This window comes from Salvia hispanica, chromosome 1 (assembly GCF_023119035.1).
Source record: "Salvia hispanica cultivar TCC Black 2014 chromosome 1, UniMelb_Shisp_WGS_1.0, whole genome shotgun sequence".
Classification (NCBI taxonomy): Eukaryota; Viridiplantae; Streptophyta; class Magnoliopsida; order Lamiales; family Lamiaceae; genus Salvia; species Salvia hispanica.
In genome coordinates, this window is record NC_062965.1 from 48,232,805 (window position 1) to 48,247,921 (window position 15,117).

The following is a 15,117-nucleotide window of genomic DNA, read 5'->3' on the forward strand; positions in this document are numbered from 1 at the left end:
GCCTTTGTGATTTCTAGGATGCTTTAAGGAAGAGTATACTGAATTTATTGACAGTAAAAAAGCTTTAAACCGCGTTGAAGTTGGGCTTCACGTCAGGATGTTTTTCTCAATCTTGCAAGTGCTGGATGGAAAAACTGGTTTAAACATGCTTCCACAAACAAGAGAATTCAATGATGTAAAACATCTCACTCTACTGCTCATCTTTTTTCTTGTAGTTCTATAGGGTAATTGGCTAAGCTTATTTTTTTTAGTTTAAAAAAGAGCCTATGGAGTAATTTTTTTTCTTAGGATAGGAGTAACTTATAAGTTGTTAAGTTGTTTGGATAAGGTTAGGAAATTGTGAATTTGAGAGAGAAAATGGAAGGTTATATGAAATTGGAAGGTTATATGTTTGAAGGAAATAACAAATCATAGTATGATAATTTTGTAAGTTAATTGTTGCTTATAAGATCCTTGAAAAAAATAGAATGAGGTCGACGAACTTTTGATATAGAAGATTATATAAGTAGTAGTTTTGTAAGTTGTTTACAAGTTCATTTGCCACACACTTTAAAAGTTGAAAATACAATACTATTTTTTTGGTCCTTGGCACTAATATCCTACTGTAATCCAGTAGTAATAGTAACTGAGCTGAAAATATCAAAGCCGTTCAACCACAATCCACATTCCGGCAATGTTGAACTAAATCAAAGGATGTTGTGACGACTTTCTGGTGACTGGGAAAATTGAGGGTGTTAATTTGTAATTAATTGAAAAAAGGTAACATTATTGAATTAATATTTCAGTTTCCATTTTTAGATTTTTTCCGTTTTATCGTTTTATCGATTTTTGTAGGATATACATTTTTGGGAAATTGGTCCATAATATCATGAACTTTGCTCAGATTTTGATTTTTCCCATGAACTTTCAAATTAGTATCATAAATCATGAACTTTCAGTTTGGTTTGGTATTTCCCACGGCGAATCAAGAGTAAAATCCGGCTAGCTTATATGGCATTTTGAATCATTTTTAGCAGAATTCTTATACGTGGCATGTCATGTTGGCATATTTATTTGGAATATTAAACACAATACTACTTTTATTTAACAAAATAAAACTCTAAAAATAAAGAAAACAAAATAAATTTAATAAAAACACAAAGAATTCAATTAGAAACACACATATGTGACGCTGTGCTACAAAAATTAACACACAAAAACTTGTTTCTCTATTTCATAAACGCTAGGAACACATTTTTAGGAAAATTTTCACAAATTTTGGATTATTGGGAAAATACCAAACTAATCTGAAAGTTCATGATTTATAATACTAATTTGAAAGTTCATGGGAAAAATCAAAATCTGGGCAAAGTTCATGATATTAGAGTATCTCCAACCATTCTACTAAACTCAAACATATTTTAGTGTAAATCTCATACTAAATATTGATTTTACTCCAACCATTTATACTAAATTCAAACTTAAAAGAATATTCTCTATATTATGCATTTTTCACTCACAAAATTTGAAAAACTTTTAGGTTTTAGTTTAGTGTAAATCTAAAGATAGGTATTTTTTTCTCAAAAACTAAAAATAGGATTGATTTTTGAGTACTATTAGAGCTAAATACCTATCCAATTTTAGGTTTTAGTAGAGATGGTCTTAGGACCAATTTCCCTACATTTTTTGTTACCAAGAAGTTGTTATGTTTATCATGTTGAGTTTGAGAAAGGATTTATAACTTTCTCGAATGTAAGAAAAAATATAGAAAAATATATCCAAATTATACGAAAAATCACTTTTGTAACCCCAAATAATCACATTTGTGCCACAAATAAAAATTAGTAAATTATTAATAAAATTTTGAAAAAATATAAAATAAAATATTATATTAGGAGATCATGAGGTGGGTCCCGCAACTTTATGACTTCATTACATATTCAGCAATAACTTTAAGGTAGAGAGAAAGAGACCGCGATTCTAAATTTTGGTCCGTTCCTCCTGTGTTCCTGAGTTGGATTTTGATCCGAAGATGACCAAAGGAACCCTTGAAGTTGTTCTTGTCAGCGCCAAAGGCCTCGATGACTCCGACTTTTTATGTATGTTTCTTCACCTTAACTCTCTCATTTCGCCTCTATAATCATTTATTCTCTCGATTACATCGGATTCAAATTCGTTTTTCTTCCAATTTTAGTAATATTATGGAATTTCTTACATATGCATAGATCCACCACGATTCATGGTTCCGATATTTCAGTTGTTATGAGATTCACGACTCTGAGTTGACTTAGTTACCGATCCATTGATTCGTATGAATTTTACGCGGTTTGATCCGTTTAAATGCTAATAAAAGTATCATCACTTGATTAGGGAGATTTAGGGATCAAAACTGCTGGCTTGATATTTTAAATCATGATTAGATCATGCTGAATTCAAACCTCATGATCCATGAATAACTCTGTATAAACACTGAATCAAAATTATCTGAAACACACTAATTTTCAGTCCAGATTGTACGTTTTTTCTTCCAATCTCTGTGCGATGTGGTTTCATGGGATGGTAGCTGTTGTATAAGGAAGAATTTACTTTTGAGGATTAATATTTGATCTATTGCATACTAAGACGGATTAGAACATAATGTGCTTACTAATTTCTGTAATTTGAGTTAGTTTTGCTTGATTCACATCCCATTGAAATGAAGGGATTCAAGAAATCCTAGTAAAATGCTTTGTCATGATCTTTGATTTGGCAGCTGGGTCGGATCCCTATGCGGTTCTCACTTACCGGACTCAGGAGAAGACAAGCGGCATGGGGACAGGTGCATTTTCTTCTTCATCTTGCAATTCTTGCATAGTTGCATATATGTGGTTCGAATAAAAACTTCATACTATTATGAGAACTGAGAGCTACAAGACTCTTGCTTCTATCTGTAAAGTATAAGTAATTTGCGATATTTGTTGTGTAGAGTTCCGTGCAGTTATAACTATAAGAAGTTTTTGTACGAATGACTACTTTATAACTATAACGCTATTCTACATTGTTGTATCCAGTTGATGGATCTTGCTCCGAGTGGAATGAGAGCTTCCTCTTCTCCATATCCAGCGATGTGCCCGAGCTGAAGATCAAACTAATGGACAAAGACACGTTTACAGCAGACGACTTTATTGGAGAAGCAACGTGAGTAATATACAATACTCATGTTAGATTCTTGCTCATGGTTTATGTATATGATCAACATTGATGTCTATCTGATTCTTGAATTTTTCTTGAGCGTAGAATTCCTCTCCAGCCATTGTTTGTTGAAAATAGCCTTCCACCCATGGCGTACCATGTTGTCAAAGATGAGGAGTACCGCGGAGAGGTTAGAGTCGCCCTCACTTTCACTCCCCAGGTATGAGACATCTTACCAATCATAGTATTTGGTTTGTGTATCTGTTGTCGTGTGTTTGCTCCTTAAACGATGAAATTTTTTTTCGTTGCAGAGAAGCAGAGGCGATGAGGTTGAAGAGGAGAACCTTGGAGGATGGAAACAATCATGTGTGGAGTGAGAAAGATGTTGGCATTACTTGTCAGTTTGAGATAGTCATTTCTTTGCAACTATTTCGATTTTTTTGAGGAACCTACATTTGATGGATATCAGCACTATTGGTCATGGTGTTCTTATATATGGATCTGATTTTATGCTCTCTAAGTTTTATCCAATAATTCAATTACAATGTTTTATGTTTGTTGTGCTGCCATATTCATTCCTTTATTTATCATTCAGTATACACAGTCTATACGAGGATAAAATAGAACTTTGACTATCTTAAATATTCTTATAAAATCTATCATTCGAGCTAATTTTGCTTGATTCATATAAGTGGAGTACAAAAATAGATTCAAAGATATCATAGTACTATCTTATCAATCTATAAAAATAAAATACCTATATGTTTAAAAACTATACAGAGGATAGCTCTTGATTGAGAGGGTGTTCGGTTGCTCAAGATTAACTTGTCTGAGGAGAAAGATCAATTCAGTACTCACAAGCAAGGACTGATCCTACGTGACATTGTCTTGAAATTAAATACCGAGTCATATCTAATCGTACATCAAAGCAAACAACATTTTAAAAAAATATCTTATCTAATCTATCAAAGACCATGATCTTTAGGTTGAATTTAGACTTATTAGATTAACTCAAAAACTTGAGTAAGAGAAAGTGCCAAATTCACTTTGAAAAATAGTACTCCCTCCGTCCCAGAGAAGTTGACACACTTTCCTTTTTAGTTTGTCCCACAAAAGATGTCACATTTCCCTTTTTGGAAAAAGTTCTCTCTCACATGAATATAAAAATTATATTTTCTCTCTCCATTTAACACACAAAACAAAACCTCCTAAAATTCCGTGTCATTTCCAAAGTATGCCAACTTCTCTGGGACGGAGGGAGTAGTATACTCCTAGTACAAATTAGATCTTCCAACTCTATAATAAAACTATACTTATTTTGCAACAACCAACACACTTATATTTCAAACTAGTAATACACAGTCTAAACAAGTCAAAACAAAACCAGGTAGATTCATGAAAATCAGTTACACAACCATTGGAAATGTGTCATAAGGAAAGATCATTCATACCTGGGAAAATCATCATAGTCAAAAGTTGCAAACCAGATGATATCAATCCTCCCAAAACGAAAAGCCCCTTTCCCTAGTAACACCCCTTATTTCCGGCCGCCGCCGAAATTCAACATCCTTTAACTTGTTCTTGGCTTTGAACCTCTCCTTTTCCCCTACTTTACTAGAGTTAGATCCATTCTCCCTTGATCCAATCACATTGCTTTCACCATTAGCATCATTCTTACTCGCCAACCACTCTTGAATCATAGCATCCACTTTCGGCTCCGGCAACAGATCCTTCTCCTTCATCTCCACATAGTACTTATGAGCCACATCCACCCTCCCATTCAAGAAAAGGCCGTGTATCAGCACAATGTACGAGCTCCTATCCGGGTCGAGCCCATTCCTCCCCATCTCGCCCCACACCTTGAACACATCATCAATCTGGCGCCACCGGCAGAACTTCCTGATCAACATGATGTACGTATCGTGGCTCGGATGGCACCCGGTGGTATGCATTCTCTCCAGAAGCTCAAACACTTGCTCCGTTGTCTTTATAGCGCGGAAGAAGGCGTGGTAGGTCCGGACAGTGGGCGCCACGCCTCTCTCCACCATCTCCTCGAAGGCCCGGTTTGCCTCATTCAAGAGATGCGACTTGCAAAGAGGCATGATCAGCGAGTTGTAAGTGACGGTGTCTGGTGCGATTCCCTCCTCGTCCATCGTCTCCATGAGGGCACGAGCTTCGTCCACGAACCTCCCCTTTGCCAGAGCGTGGATCATTGAGTTGTAGGCCTTCCTATCCGGTTTGATGCCTAAAGATTTCATCTTTTCGTAATGCCTCATCACTGCATTGAGATTCCCCATCTTGGAATAGCAAGACATGATGCTCGAGTACGAGTAGACATCGTGTCGAACCCCTCTCTTCTCCATCTCCATCCAAATCCTCCTCCCCTCGCGAAGGCTGCCGATCACATTGCACCAGCCGTTGAGGATGATGTTGAAGCTCTTCGTGTTGAGCGGGTAGGCGGCTTTGTTGCAGAACAGGAGATCCTCTGCATCTTTGACATTTTTGTACCTGCATAGAGCTGAGAGCAGGCCCTGGAATTCGTCGACTCCTATCTCGAGATTGAATCGCCTGAGGCCGTAGAAGGCGCTGATCGCCTTCGCGACGTCGTGCACGGCCGCGTGGCGCCTGATCATGATCAGGATCGTCATTTTCGTGACGAGGGACGCGGCTCTCATTTCCTCGACCAGAGACCACGCGGTGTCGAATTTCCTGAACTTGCCGAGGATGGAGATCATGGAGTGGTACTCGCGCCGCGAATGCGAGTAGCCTGGCTGCTTCCCTGCCCACAGGAAGAAGGTGAACGCCGCCTCCCAGTCGTTCCGCACGCGGGAGAGGACGTTTGCGACGAACTCCGGCGACACACTCAATCCGCATTGCTCCAGCTTTGTGCTCCTTTCCTGCGCACCAGGTGTTCGTAGAATGTCCACAATGGCGTCGAAATCGCGCGAGGAGCTTGGATGGATTGAAATAGCTTCCGTTTCTTCAGCATCGGAGTCGGATCCGGATTCATGCTCCGATCCGCTGTGATTGTGGATTGAGGAAGTGAAGGACGCGGAAATTGAGGGGGTGGCGGCGATGGGGTGTCGAGAGAGAAGGTGCAGAGGGCGGTCTGATTTGATGTACGGCGGTATCCGATTCAATTGGAGATTACCGCGGAGTGCAAGGAGCAGAGTAGGTATCCGGCGAAGACTTGCTCTCATACTTGAAATCAATCGGCAATCAATTTGTGGACAAGCTGTTTGAGGAAACTTGTGAATGACGGAGGTATCAACATTCACGACGCAGATAAGAAGGCGGCTGTGTTGAATACTCCACCGACATATCTCCTCTCTCGCATTTCGTGAAACTGAAGCGCAATGTGAAGTTCACTTGTTCACAACTGTTCAACAAAATGACTCACTGAATCACCAAACCTAACTACCTAAGTATTCAAGGTTTCGAATGTTGGGGATGCTATCAGTATTTAATTATTTTAATAAATAAATATATTTAATAATTACCATTTCTCACACACCATAATATAAACAAAAAAACTTCATATTAAATAATTAGATTATTAGTAGAAATCACATTTTTTGTATAATTGTCCCATCGGTAGGTACAAATCGAAACTATTAATGCAAAATTGTACAATAATTGCAAAAGGTTGAATAAATCGTGGATTTAATGTCTTCTCATATTTGATTTGATCATATTTATTTTGATTTTCGCAATTTTTAATTTTTTACAATTATCTTATGATAGTAAATAGGAGTTTTTAAACTAGTGGGCAAAATGGATTGACAATTGCGAAAAGTTTATTATAACGACATCAACTTACTACAAGTATTTATTTCATTTCGTCACATTAGCTTCGATTTTGACAACTTTTAATTTTGAACCATTGTGGATTTGTGGTATTTTACGTTAATCTCATATTTAAACTACTACTATTACAACTTCTATATTAAATTATTATTTTTACCATATAAGAGCTTACTGTACTGTATATTTAGTTGATCATGAATCAAGCTACTTAATTTCAGAAAAAAATAACTTTCATGTTATTGCAGCCATAATATAGATTTCATATTTCACGTCTTTGTCACATAATTGCAGCCATAATACAATATCAAAAGCATCTAAAATTGCGAACAGACTCATGATAGGAGAATTTTAAGCTTGGTATCATTTTTTTCTTTAAACGAACTAAGAAACTTGTGTTCTTGCAAGATCAACCTGAGCTGCTACTTCGTTGATTGCATCGATCACGTCCAATTTTCCCCTACTGAGCGCCTCATCAATCGGACTTTTCTCGTGGCTGATGATAAGCCAACATCACAAGCGATTTAGCTCAGCTAGGAAATTAAGAAAGACAAATCCAAATATTGATTAAACTTGTTATAGAATAAATAAACAAACCTGTTCAGTGGCGAGATTTCAGCTCCGGAGAGAATCAGACGTTTCACAACCTGCAGAAAACCGAATCATATATATAAACTTGAATAAATGGATATAACTTGCTCAGCTCATGTTGTAAGTTTGTAACAAGGTTTATATTTTATAATACCTCAATGTGGCCATTTAGACTTGCCCAATGAAGAGGGGTGTTCTTCTCCACGTTACAAGCATTAACATCCTGTTCCAAAAGAAAAGGAAATAAGAATTTCTTCTGTCACGACGAAAAAAGAGCATTCATGATTGACAATAAAAAGTAACCAATAAATGAATACATGAGGGGATGGATCATGAATGTAGTTGTTCTCTTCCTCGAATTAAAATGTAGACAATAAAACACCATTTAATTTCTCTATCTCAAAGAAAAGGCAACCAAAAATATGAAAGACAAAAAACACTATTTAGTTTCTTTATCTCAAAGAAATGGCAACCAAAAATATGAAAGACAACCAAAAATATGAAAGACAGAAATCACCATTTAGTTTCTCTATCTCAAAGAAAAGGCAACCAAAAATATGAAAGGCAAAAAACACCATGTAGTTTTATGCCAATTCAACCAAACCATGGAGAAAATCATAAACTTACATCATTGATCACGACGAATACTAAGAAAGGGAGAACACAAACGCACACAAGATAGCATCTTTGTCATTGTCATCTACTACCATTTTCCAAGTTATGACAGATAGCTTTAGGCAACTCCTGGCGGTAACAGTTCCAAGATAAATGTTGTCATCAAGAACCTCCCTCTATACTAAGCAGCTAGATTATACACTTCAATCAAAACTCATGAAACCAGCCTAGAATGTTAGTATGTCCAATGGTATATAGTATCTTATACAAAGCTTTACATGAAGCCAGTCTAGAATGTTACATCACTCAGAAATATCTCATCATACCTATTCAGCCCAAAAGTAGGAAAAGACAAAATTATTACTACTTCTCAGCAGACAATAAATCAATGACAAAAACAAAGTAAAATAATCCATTGAAATTCTCGGAATCAAATGTGAAACCAGCAGTCCTCACCACTCCATTGCGGACAAGATAATCAACAATGTCAAGATGCCCATTTGCTGAAGCCATATGTAATGCTGTAGCATTGCAGGAGCAAACAAAATCAGAATATAAACAGAACAAACACCGTAGTTCTAAAACTATCGAACGTAAACTGTATCATTAATCAACGAAAGAAAGTAGCTAGAGAATGTCACAGTAATAACCTGTACGGCCTTCTGAATCCTTCGAATCCAGAGAAACACCAGAAGATGCTATGCTCTTGAGATCGTCTATATCATCATACCTAGCAGCCTGTTCATGAAATCTAGGAGAGTCAAACATCCAAAAATATAAACACAACAGAATCACAATTTTTTAGAGTACATGATTGGCAGATATAAACAGCTCAAAATTGTACTTAGATCAACATTACTAGCTGACAGTAACTAGTAAGAGACTTTCAATATCTGAAAACTACACCAGTAAGAAATTCGAAAAATACTCAACTCAATCTGAGAAAACCTAGCAAAGCAATAACAAACAAAGTAACATACAGATACAGAGAGCAGTTTGCAAATAAAATTGGGCAAATTCTGCATATCATCAAACTATAAGAACTAATGCACTATAAAGCGTGTTGCAGAGATATCAAGCTATCACAGCCTGAAAGAGTAAATAAATTCCGATGAAACTCAATAAACTACTACATTTGGTAACTGTTTTTGCTAAATCCTTCGTGAATATTTAATTAACAACACAACAGAAAGCAAAAAAAAGGAAACAATTGATCGGATGAGGTGGAGTACCTCAAGCAAAGCGTCGACGGTCTCCGCCGTCGCATCTTGTGGCGGCTGCTCCGCTGATTTCACCGGCGCTCCCATTCTGAGTTTGTTAGTGCGATTGAAAGGGTCGGCCCTAACAAAATAGTGTTGGATTCGGCCCGACCCGACCCGCAACATGTGATATGGGTCATGAAGTTTATTAAAAATAAATAAGGTTGAGGGCATTATCGACATTGCACACCGACGATATAGGATCTTCATTCCACTGGTTGTCGTTAAACTATAAAAACGATTGCCACTTCCACCAGCAACTGCCTTCCACCCCTTTTCAGATCTGCTCTTTTCTCTGGAATTCCCTCTCCTTTCGACTCAGATCTCACTCCTTGTTGCTTCACTCAAAAGGTGATCTAATTTGATATTTTCAATCTTAACAGTTTTTTTAAGTACATTTTCAGTTCTGGTGTGTGTGTGGTGATATTTAATGTGATCAAGTTTCGGAAGTTGAAAGCATCGTGAATTCGGAATGCAGGAGGAAAATTTGAAATTGATTATGGCTGTACGAAGACCTGGCGTAATTGCTCTTTTTGATGTCGATGGCACGCTCACTGCTCCCAGGAAGGTGTGTAAATTGATTTATTTTTCTTATTTGTTCTGCTTTCCGATTTCTAAATTCTGTAATCTCTACGGGATTTGACTTAAAATGTTGGTACAATTTCACAGCTAAGTTGATATAATTGGCGATTAGTGTTAAACATGTGAAACTCCTTTGCTCGAGCTGAAACTTTAGAGATGACTGATGAGGATTTGAAACTAATAGTGTGGATAGTCCATCACGAATTTTGCGAATGCCTGGTTTCCTTGAACTAGTTAAAGCGTATGAGTAGTTTTGAAGTTGCACTATCTCTACTTTTAGTAGAACCTTCATAAATTAATGATCTGTAATTTAGTAACCTTTATAATGTACTCATTACTTTTATGATCCCTGTGAACTTTGAAATGATGAAATATATCTTTTCGTCAATAGACTATTAGTGAATAGTCTTTATAGAGATATTAGTTGATAGAAATAAGTTAAATAATAGTACTATCTCTTATTGGGGTCTTAGAGTTTGCATCTATTCACTCTTGTTCAGTTACATGTTATTATGTTGAGTTGATTTAGCGTTTTTGCAACTTTTTTTGCTGCAGGGGGCTACTCCTGAGATGTTAGAGTTCATGAGGAACCTTAGAAAGGTACTTCATTTTTATTTTTTCTTTCAGGCTGCATAAAATTTCGCTGTTAGAGTAAAACATATCCAGTAGAGGAAAACATGACAATGTTATTCAAACTTTGTACTTATCTCTTCACAGGTTGTAACCATTGGCGTTGTTGGAGGTTCTGATTTTGTTAAGATAGCAGAGCAGCTTGGAAAAACAGGTCACATACACTTAAATCTTGAAATCCCTCACTTAGATCCTGATCCCTGATAGCAGATCATCTTTGCGTGATTTTACTTCATCTTAATTGTAGAGATATGATTTCTTGTTTCTATGCAGTTACTGATGACTATGATTACATGTTTGCTGAGAATGGCCTTGTTGCTTACAAGGATGGAAAGTTAATTGGAACACAGGTATTGTCTAAGACTCAAAACATATCATCTCTGCTGAAAGAGGGTGACAGAAACATTCTTCATCTTACTTCCTGCAAAAACAAACTAGTTGGAATACATGTGTCCTTTTTTATGATCAAATTGCAGGTCATAATGGAAAATTAAACCATTAGAAACACTTAAATGCTTAATAAGTTTGCTAGCTTCTTGAGATATTGGCGTGCTCCTACTTTCTTGAAGATTATTGAAGCATCTCGTACTTTTTCATATTGCTAGCTTCTCATTTTCATGAACTCATATATGCCATGCAGAGCTTGAAGACCTTTCTTGGAGAAGAAAAGCTCAAGGTTAGAATCTGCCACCTTGTTTATGAAGTTATTCATATCGAATACGGAATACTACAATTATTAGGCATGTTTCACCTTCTTGAAGGGTGTTACAGTGAATGTTTGACCTCTCAAATGCAGACATGTCTTTTGGAAAGGAATAGAATCTACGATAGAGTTAAAAGCCGTTAACTGTTTTTTTTTTTTACTTTGCACCATGACCTTGTTCTGTGAATGCATGCCATCAGATTTGATGATAGATATGACAATTTTTCACCTTCTGGCTCTCTGGATGCTGGCTACTAATTTAACAAAACAATTTCTTATTGGAAATCATTTGATGGGTTGTTAATAATATTGCAGGAACTGATTAACTTTTCTCTCCACTACATCGCTGACTTGGACATCCCCATTAAAAGGTTAATAAACCTAAAACTGTCATTTGGAACCTGGTCATATCTTATTGGAATCTCAGATACATTTTCTTTCATTATAGGGGAACATTTATTGAATTCCGAAATGGGATGCTTAATGTCTCCCCCATTGGAAGAAATTGCAGTCAGGAAGAGCGAGATGAGTTTGAAAAGTATGATAAGGTAGTCGAAGGACCATATCTTTATCATAATTGAGACTTGAGAGACATTTGAAATTCTGTCATTAGAACTTGTATTCTCATTTACTCTTTACAGAACTGAGTTCATAAATGTAATCAGGTTCACAACATTCGCCCCAAAATGGTGTCAGTGCTCCGTGAGAAGTTTGCACAGTATAACCTAACCTTTTCCATAGGTGGACAAATCAGTTTTGATGTAAGAAATTGTCTGTGTTCACTAAGTTACCATTTGATGTAGTTTGTACCTGAGCAAAATGTTTCCTGCAGGTCTTCCCCCAAGGTTGGGATAAAACATATTGCTTGAAATACCTGGAAGAGTTTCAAGAAGTTCACTTCTTTGGAGACAAGACCTACAAGGTTGTCTAGCCTTTATACAGTAGAAACTAATCTGTTTTTTTTCCTTACTCCTAGCTATAATCTAACATGTTATTGTTTCTACAATTAATTGTTTGATCAAAACTTCTTCCACTAGAGCCCATCTAATGGAAATTATGTCTGCTTTCCCTTTGTATTTGACTAGGGAGGAAATGACTATGAGATATATGAGTCAGAGAGGACCAATGGCCACACAGGTGAGTGCATTTTTTCAATTTCCCAGTGTCTTCATTCAATCAAGAAATTCACTGCCAGGCTTATGAAAATCTAAATTGTTTTGAACTAAACCAGAAATTCAACCATGATTTATTAGCACCTTTTCTACAAATCCTCCCCCTTGTGATGAGAAATTGTGTTTTCCTTACTTGATGTCAGTTACTAGCCCTGAGGACACATTAAGTCAGTGTACGAAACTCTTCCTGAGCTAGCAAGATGGATGGCCTCTGATTTTTCCAACATCTCAAAGTTCTGCTGTGAGCTATTTGTGATTCATAGACATCAGGAAAAATCCAGAATTTGAAGGTCTACCATCTGAGAGTACAGATTCTTCCTTTAACGGACATTTAAAATGATGGGACTGAATCCATTCTTCTAATATATATAGAAAGGTTGTTGTTATTTCGTATTTAATACATTGTGTTTTCAAGACATTGTACACTTTGTTGTATGAGTGACCTCATGCCCCCTGATTTATCGAATGTTCAACTTGCTTAGTTCCCATAGATTATGAGTGACCGACCTTATAACATGATGAAAGATGATTAAAATCTGGTTACCTCTGTTAGCTCGGAAAGGAGGCGGGACCTAAACTCATTGATCGTAGCTGCCATCTCTGAGTCACGAAATTTTGCCTGCATAAATTAAGCATAGTCATTATTATCAGTTGTGCAGTGTGCATCTCATTGAGAGAGAGAATGTGTGTGTTATGATTAATCACATTAGTTTTGCCATGATCTCTGGGTAGAACAAAAGCTAAACCAAATAGGCAATAGCCTATTTGTCCAGTTTTATGTCTTCTCAACATAATGTTCATGAACTTCAAGAAGCAAGTGTCATGGATACCAAAAGTATGGGTAGAAATTTAAATTAGCAAAATTGAAGAATATACTATATTATTGAGGTGTACAACTTGTATCTCTGGTACTGTATAACACTTGCTAAAAAGAAACAACAACATTTATACATCAAATATAGTGCCAGAAGCAAAAAACAAAAAACAAAAAAAACTCATAACATCAATTGGACTATGTATATGCATATCTCCTCATCTAGGATTCTTCCTCTTTAGGCTTGTCATCGTCTCCGGCGTCTGCAGGTTTGTCCTCGTCTGCGTCAGGGGCAGGTGTCGGATCAGGGTCATCGGCGGGCTTGTTGTCCTCCTCTGCAGGCTCGCCTTCTTCGACCAGAGCGTCGACGTCGATGCCCTCCATACTGGCGGTCTTCCTGTGGGCGGTGGAATCAATGACATGCTGGTAATTTCCCTTCTCCAAGAAGAGCTGCTGGAAATGGTGCTTGCAGTAGAGCACCCCATCTAGGGCTGCATAGTTGGAGTGGGTCAAGAGGCACCCCCCATGGGCACATTTGAAGCATGCCTTGTGGTATATTTGTTCCTCCATTGTCATCTGCATATATTCAACTTCTTTCAACACAACTCCTACATATATCTATTGAATAGTAATTACCTTATCAAGAGGGTAGACAGTCTTGGTGCAGGCAGCACATTTGTCTTGGGTACCAGAGAACATGGCAGACATCTTGCTGGGTGCCCTTGTCTGTCATCAACAATAATATCAACATTTTTATTCATTTCACAATTGCATATGCATATAAAATCTTACAAGTGAGTTTTCCCTATCTCCTTTTCCTGCATGAATGAATGAATCATCAGCAAACTGTGGAGAAGATGCACTAGTACATATACAAAAGATAAATAGATTGAAATTTCAGACCAGTTTGGAAATTCTTGCTGAAATTTCCAGACTCCTTAAAAAGCTGTTCGAAATGAGTCTTGCAGTAGAGCACGCCATCCATGGAGGAGTAGTTGCTCATCTATGAGATAGATACAATTACAAATGCATTTAGAATGTTATATAACAGAGAGAGATAAGATACAACAGAAATAATACATACAACAAGGGTTCCTTTGCAGTGGCTGCATTTGAAGCATGCTTTGTGGTAGGTGGCGCCATCAGCAGACAAGAGATCGATGAAATAAACAGTCTTGTCGCAGGCCTTGCATTTATCCTGAGTTCCGGTGAATGACGATGCCATCTCCTCCCTATTTATTATATAAATCAAGAAGGTAGCCCCTTTTTCAACTAAGGAAATTCCCTCTTTCCAAACCACATAACTCCTTTTATACTCATCTCGTTCTTGTGGTGGAAAGGACATTCATTGGAGATCCCATAATATGGGGGAAATGAAGGGAGATGGTAGTTATGTTAGTTACTCTCTCTTTCTATTATTTTCCCCATTCCACTTTGTGTATATATATGTTACACACTACTATCCATGGTTAGATATATTTTTTTCAAAATATAAATTAATGTGAAACAAATCTACAATTTACATTACACCACTCTTTTGTAGTATTATTTTCCCCATTCCCCTACTGTAATGTTGGTGTGTCTAAATATTAACATTTCATTACACATTTGAGAACTTTTACTTGTTTGAATGTTGCTGCTGCATTTGTTTCTAAAATGTCCGTTTAATTACATGGAATTCCGAATGAGATTGTATTCGACCACGACTCTCGTTTCATACATGATTTTGGGCAATATATACATCGTCGGCAAGGAACTGAGTTGGCCATTAGCGCGCGATGTCATTCGCCTTCGCCA

General features: G+C 37.0%; 5 protein-coding genes across 6 annotated transcripts; 2 read left to right on the plus strand and 3 right to left on the minus strand.

The window, feature by feature from the left end:
* Nucleotides 1-1,922: 1,922 nt before the first annotated feature.
* On the plus strand, nt 1,923-3,706 carry LOC125211614 (16 kDa phloem protein 2-like). The gene is made up of 5 exons (XM_048111489.1): nt 1,923-2,078; nt 2,732-2,797; nt 3,030-3,156; nt 3,256-3,370; nt 3,462-3,706. The coding sequence occupies exons 1-5, from the start codon at nt 2,012-2,014 to the stop codon at nt 3,525-3,527; spliced, it is 441 nt and encodes a 146-aa protein (XP_047967446.1). The 5' UTR covers nt 1,923-2,011; the 3' UTR covers nt 3,528-3,706.
* A 62-nt stretch (nt 3,707-3,768) lies between these two features.
* LOC125211584 (pentatricopeptide repeat-containing protein At5g15010, mitochondrial) lies at nt 3,769-6,569 on the minus strand. Of its 2 annotated transcripts, none has more exons than XM_048111450.1 (2): nt 4,602-6,568; nt 3,769-3,979 (listed from the first exon to the last, which is right to left on the minus strand). In XM_048111450.1, the coding sequence occupies exon 1, from the start codon at nt 6,348-6,350 to the stop codon at nt 4,644-4,646; it is 1,707 nt and encodes a 568-aa protein (XP_047967407.1). In that variant the 5' UTR covers nt 6,351-6,568; the 3' UTR covers nt 3,769-3,979; nt 4,602-4,643. The 2 variants fall into 2 exon arrangements, with proteins under 2 accessions (XP_047967407.1, XP_047967416.1); XM_048111459.1 differs by lacking the exon at nt 3,769-3,979 and adding an exon at nt 4,006-4,023 and having other exon boundaries at nt 4,602-6,569.
* A 600-nt stretch (nt 6,570-7,169) lies between these two features.
* LOC125215396 (ankyrin repeat domain-containing protein 2A-like) lies at nt 7,170-9,528 on the minus strand. Its single transcript, XM_048116804.1, has 6 exons — nt 9,393-9,528; nt 8,811-8,898; nt 8,617-8,681; nt 7,700-7,768; nt 7,552-7,601; nt 7,170-7,450 (listed from the first exon to the last, which is right to left on the minus strand). Exons 1-6 carry the CDS (start codon nt 9,465-9,467, stop codon nt 7,339-7,341), a joined length of 459 nt encoding a protein of 152 aa, XP_047972761.1. The 5' UTR covers nt 9,468-9,528; the 3' UTR covers nt 7,170-7,338.
* A 96-nt stretch (nt 9,529-9,624) lies between these two features.
* Nucleotides 9,625-12,996, plus strand: LOC125202248 (phosphomannomutase). The gene is made up of 12 exons (XM_048100613.1): nt 9,625-9,770; nt 9,898-9,987; nt 10,557-10,601; nt 10,719-10,785; nt 10,905-10,981; nt 11,272-11,307; nt 11,650-11,705; nt 11,783-11,882; nt 12,000-12,095; nt 12,167-12,256; nt 12,420-12,471; nt 12,650-12,996. Exons 2-12 carry the CDS (start codon nt 9,919-9,921, stop codon nt 12,700-12,702), a joined length of 741 nt encoding a protein of 246 aa, XP_047956570.1. The 5' UTR covers nt 9,625-9,770; nt 9,898-9,918; the 3' UTR covers nt 12,703-12,996.
* Nucleotides 12,997-13,360: 364 nt separating this feature from the next.
* Nucleotides 13,361-14,668, minus strand: LOC125202247 (LIM domain-containing protein PLIM2b-like). Its single transcript, XM_048100612.1, has 5 exons — nt 14,405-14,668; nt 14,224-14,323; nt 14,113-14,138; nt 13,957-14,046; nt 13,361-13,896 (listed from the first exon to the last, which is right to left on the minus strand). The coding sequence occupies exons 1-5, from the start codon at nt 14,663-14,665 to the stop codon at nt 13,543-13,545; spliced, it is 831 nt and encodes a 276-aa protein (XP_047956569.1). The 5' UTR covers nt 14,666-14,668; the 3' UTR covers nt 13,361-13,542.
* Between the last annotated feature and the right edge of the window lie 449 nt (nt 14,669-15,117).

What these genes read in the sequence shown, in the direction of transcription:
- LOC125215396 (XM_048116804.1), bottom strand. Translation starts at nt 9,467, where the DNA reads ATGGGAGCGCCGGTGAAATCAGCGGAGCAGCCGCCACAAGATGCGACG. An exon ending in GGATTCAGAAGGCCGTACAG is followed by an intron (nt 8,682 to 8,810) that starts GTTATTACTGTG and finishes GCAATGCTACAG; the next exon opens with CATTACATATGGCTTCAGCA. An exon ending in GAAATCTCGCCACTGAACAG is followed by an intron (nt 7,451 to 7,551) that starts GTTTGTTTATTT and finishes GCTTATCATCAG; the next exon opens with CCACGAGAAAAGTCCGATTG.
- LOC125211584 (XM_048111450.1), bottom strand. Translation starts at nt 6,350, where the DNA reads ATGAGAGCAAGTCTTCGCCGGATACCTACTCTGCTCCTTGCACTCCGC.
- LOC125202248 (XM_048100613.1), top strand. Translation starts at nt 9,919, where the DNA reads ATGGCTGTACGAAGACCTGGCGTAATTGCTCTTTTTGATGTCGATGGC. An exon ending in TCATGAGGAACCTTAGAAAG is followed by an intron (nt 10,602 to 10,718) that starts GTACTTCATTTT and finishes ATCTCTTCACAG; the next exon opens with GTTGTAACCATTGGCGTTGT. An exon ending in GAAAGTTAATTGGAACACAG is followed by an intron (nt 10,982 to 11,271) that starts GTATTGTCTAAG and finishes TATGCCATGCAG; the next exon opens with AGCTTGAAGACCTTTCTTGG.
- LOC125202247 (XM_048100612.1), bottom strand. Translation starts at nt 14,665, where the DNA reads ATGTCCTTTCCACCACAAGAACGAGATGAGTATAAAAGGAGTTATGTG. An exon ending in CAGCAAGAATTTCCAAACTG is followed by an intron (nt 14,139 to 14,223) that starts GTCTGAAATTTC and finishes TCATTCATGCAG; the next exon opens with GAAAAGGAGATAGGGAAAAC. An exon ending in GAGATAGGGAAAACTCACTT is followed by an intron (nt 14,047 to 14,112) that starts GTAAGATTTTAT and finishes TGTTGATGACAG; the next exon opens with ACAAGGGCACCCAGCAAGAT.
- LOC125211614 (XM_048111489.1), top strand. Translation starts at nt 2,012, where the DNA reads ATGACCAAAGGAACCCTTGAAGTTGTTCTTGTCAGCGCCAAAGGCCTC. An exon ending in GACAAGCGGCATGGGGACAG is followed by an intron (nt 2,798 to 3,029) that starts GTGCATTTTCTT and finishes TGTTGTATCCAG; the next exon opens with TTGATGGATCTTGCTCCGAG. An exon ending in GACTTTATTGGAGAAGCAAC is followed by an intron (nt 3,157 to 3,255) that starts GTGAGTAATATA and finishes TCTTGAGCGTAG; the next exon opens with AATTCCTCTCCAGCCATTGT.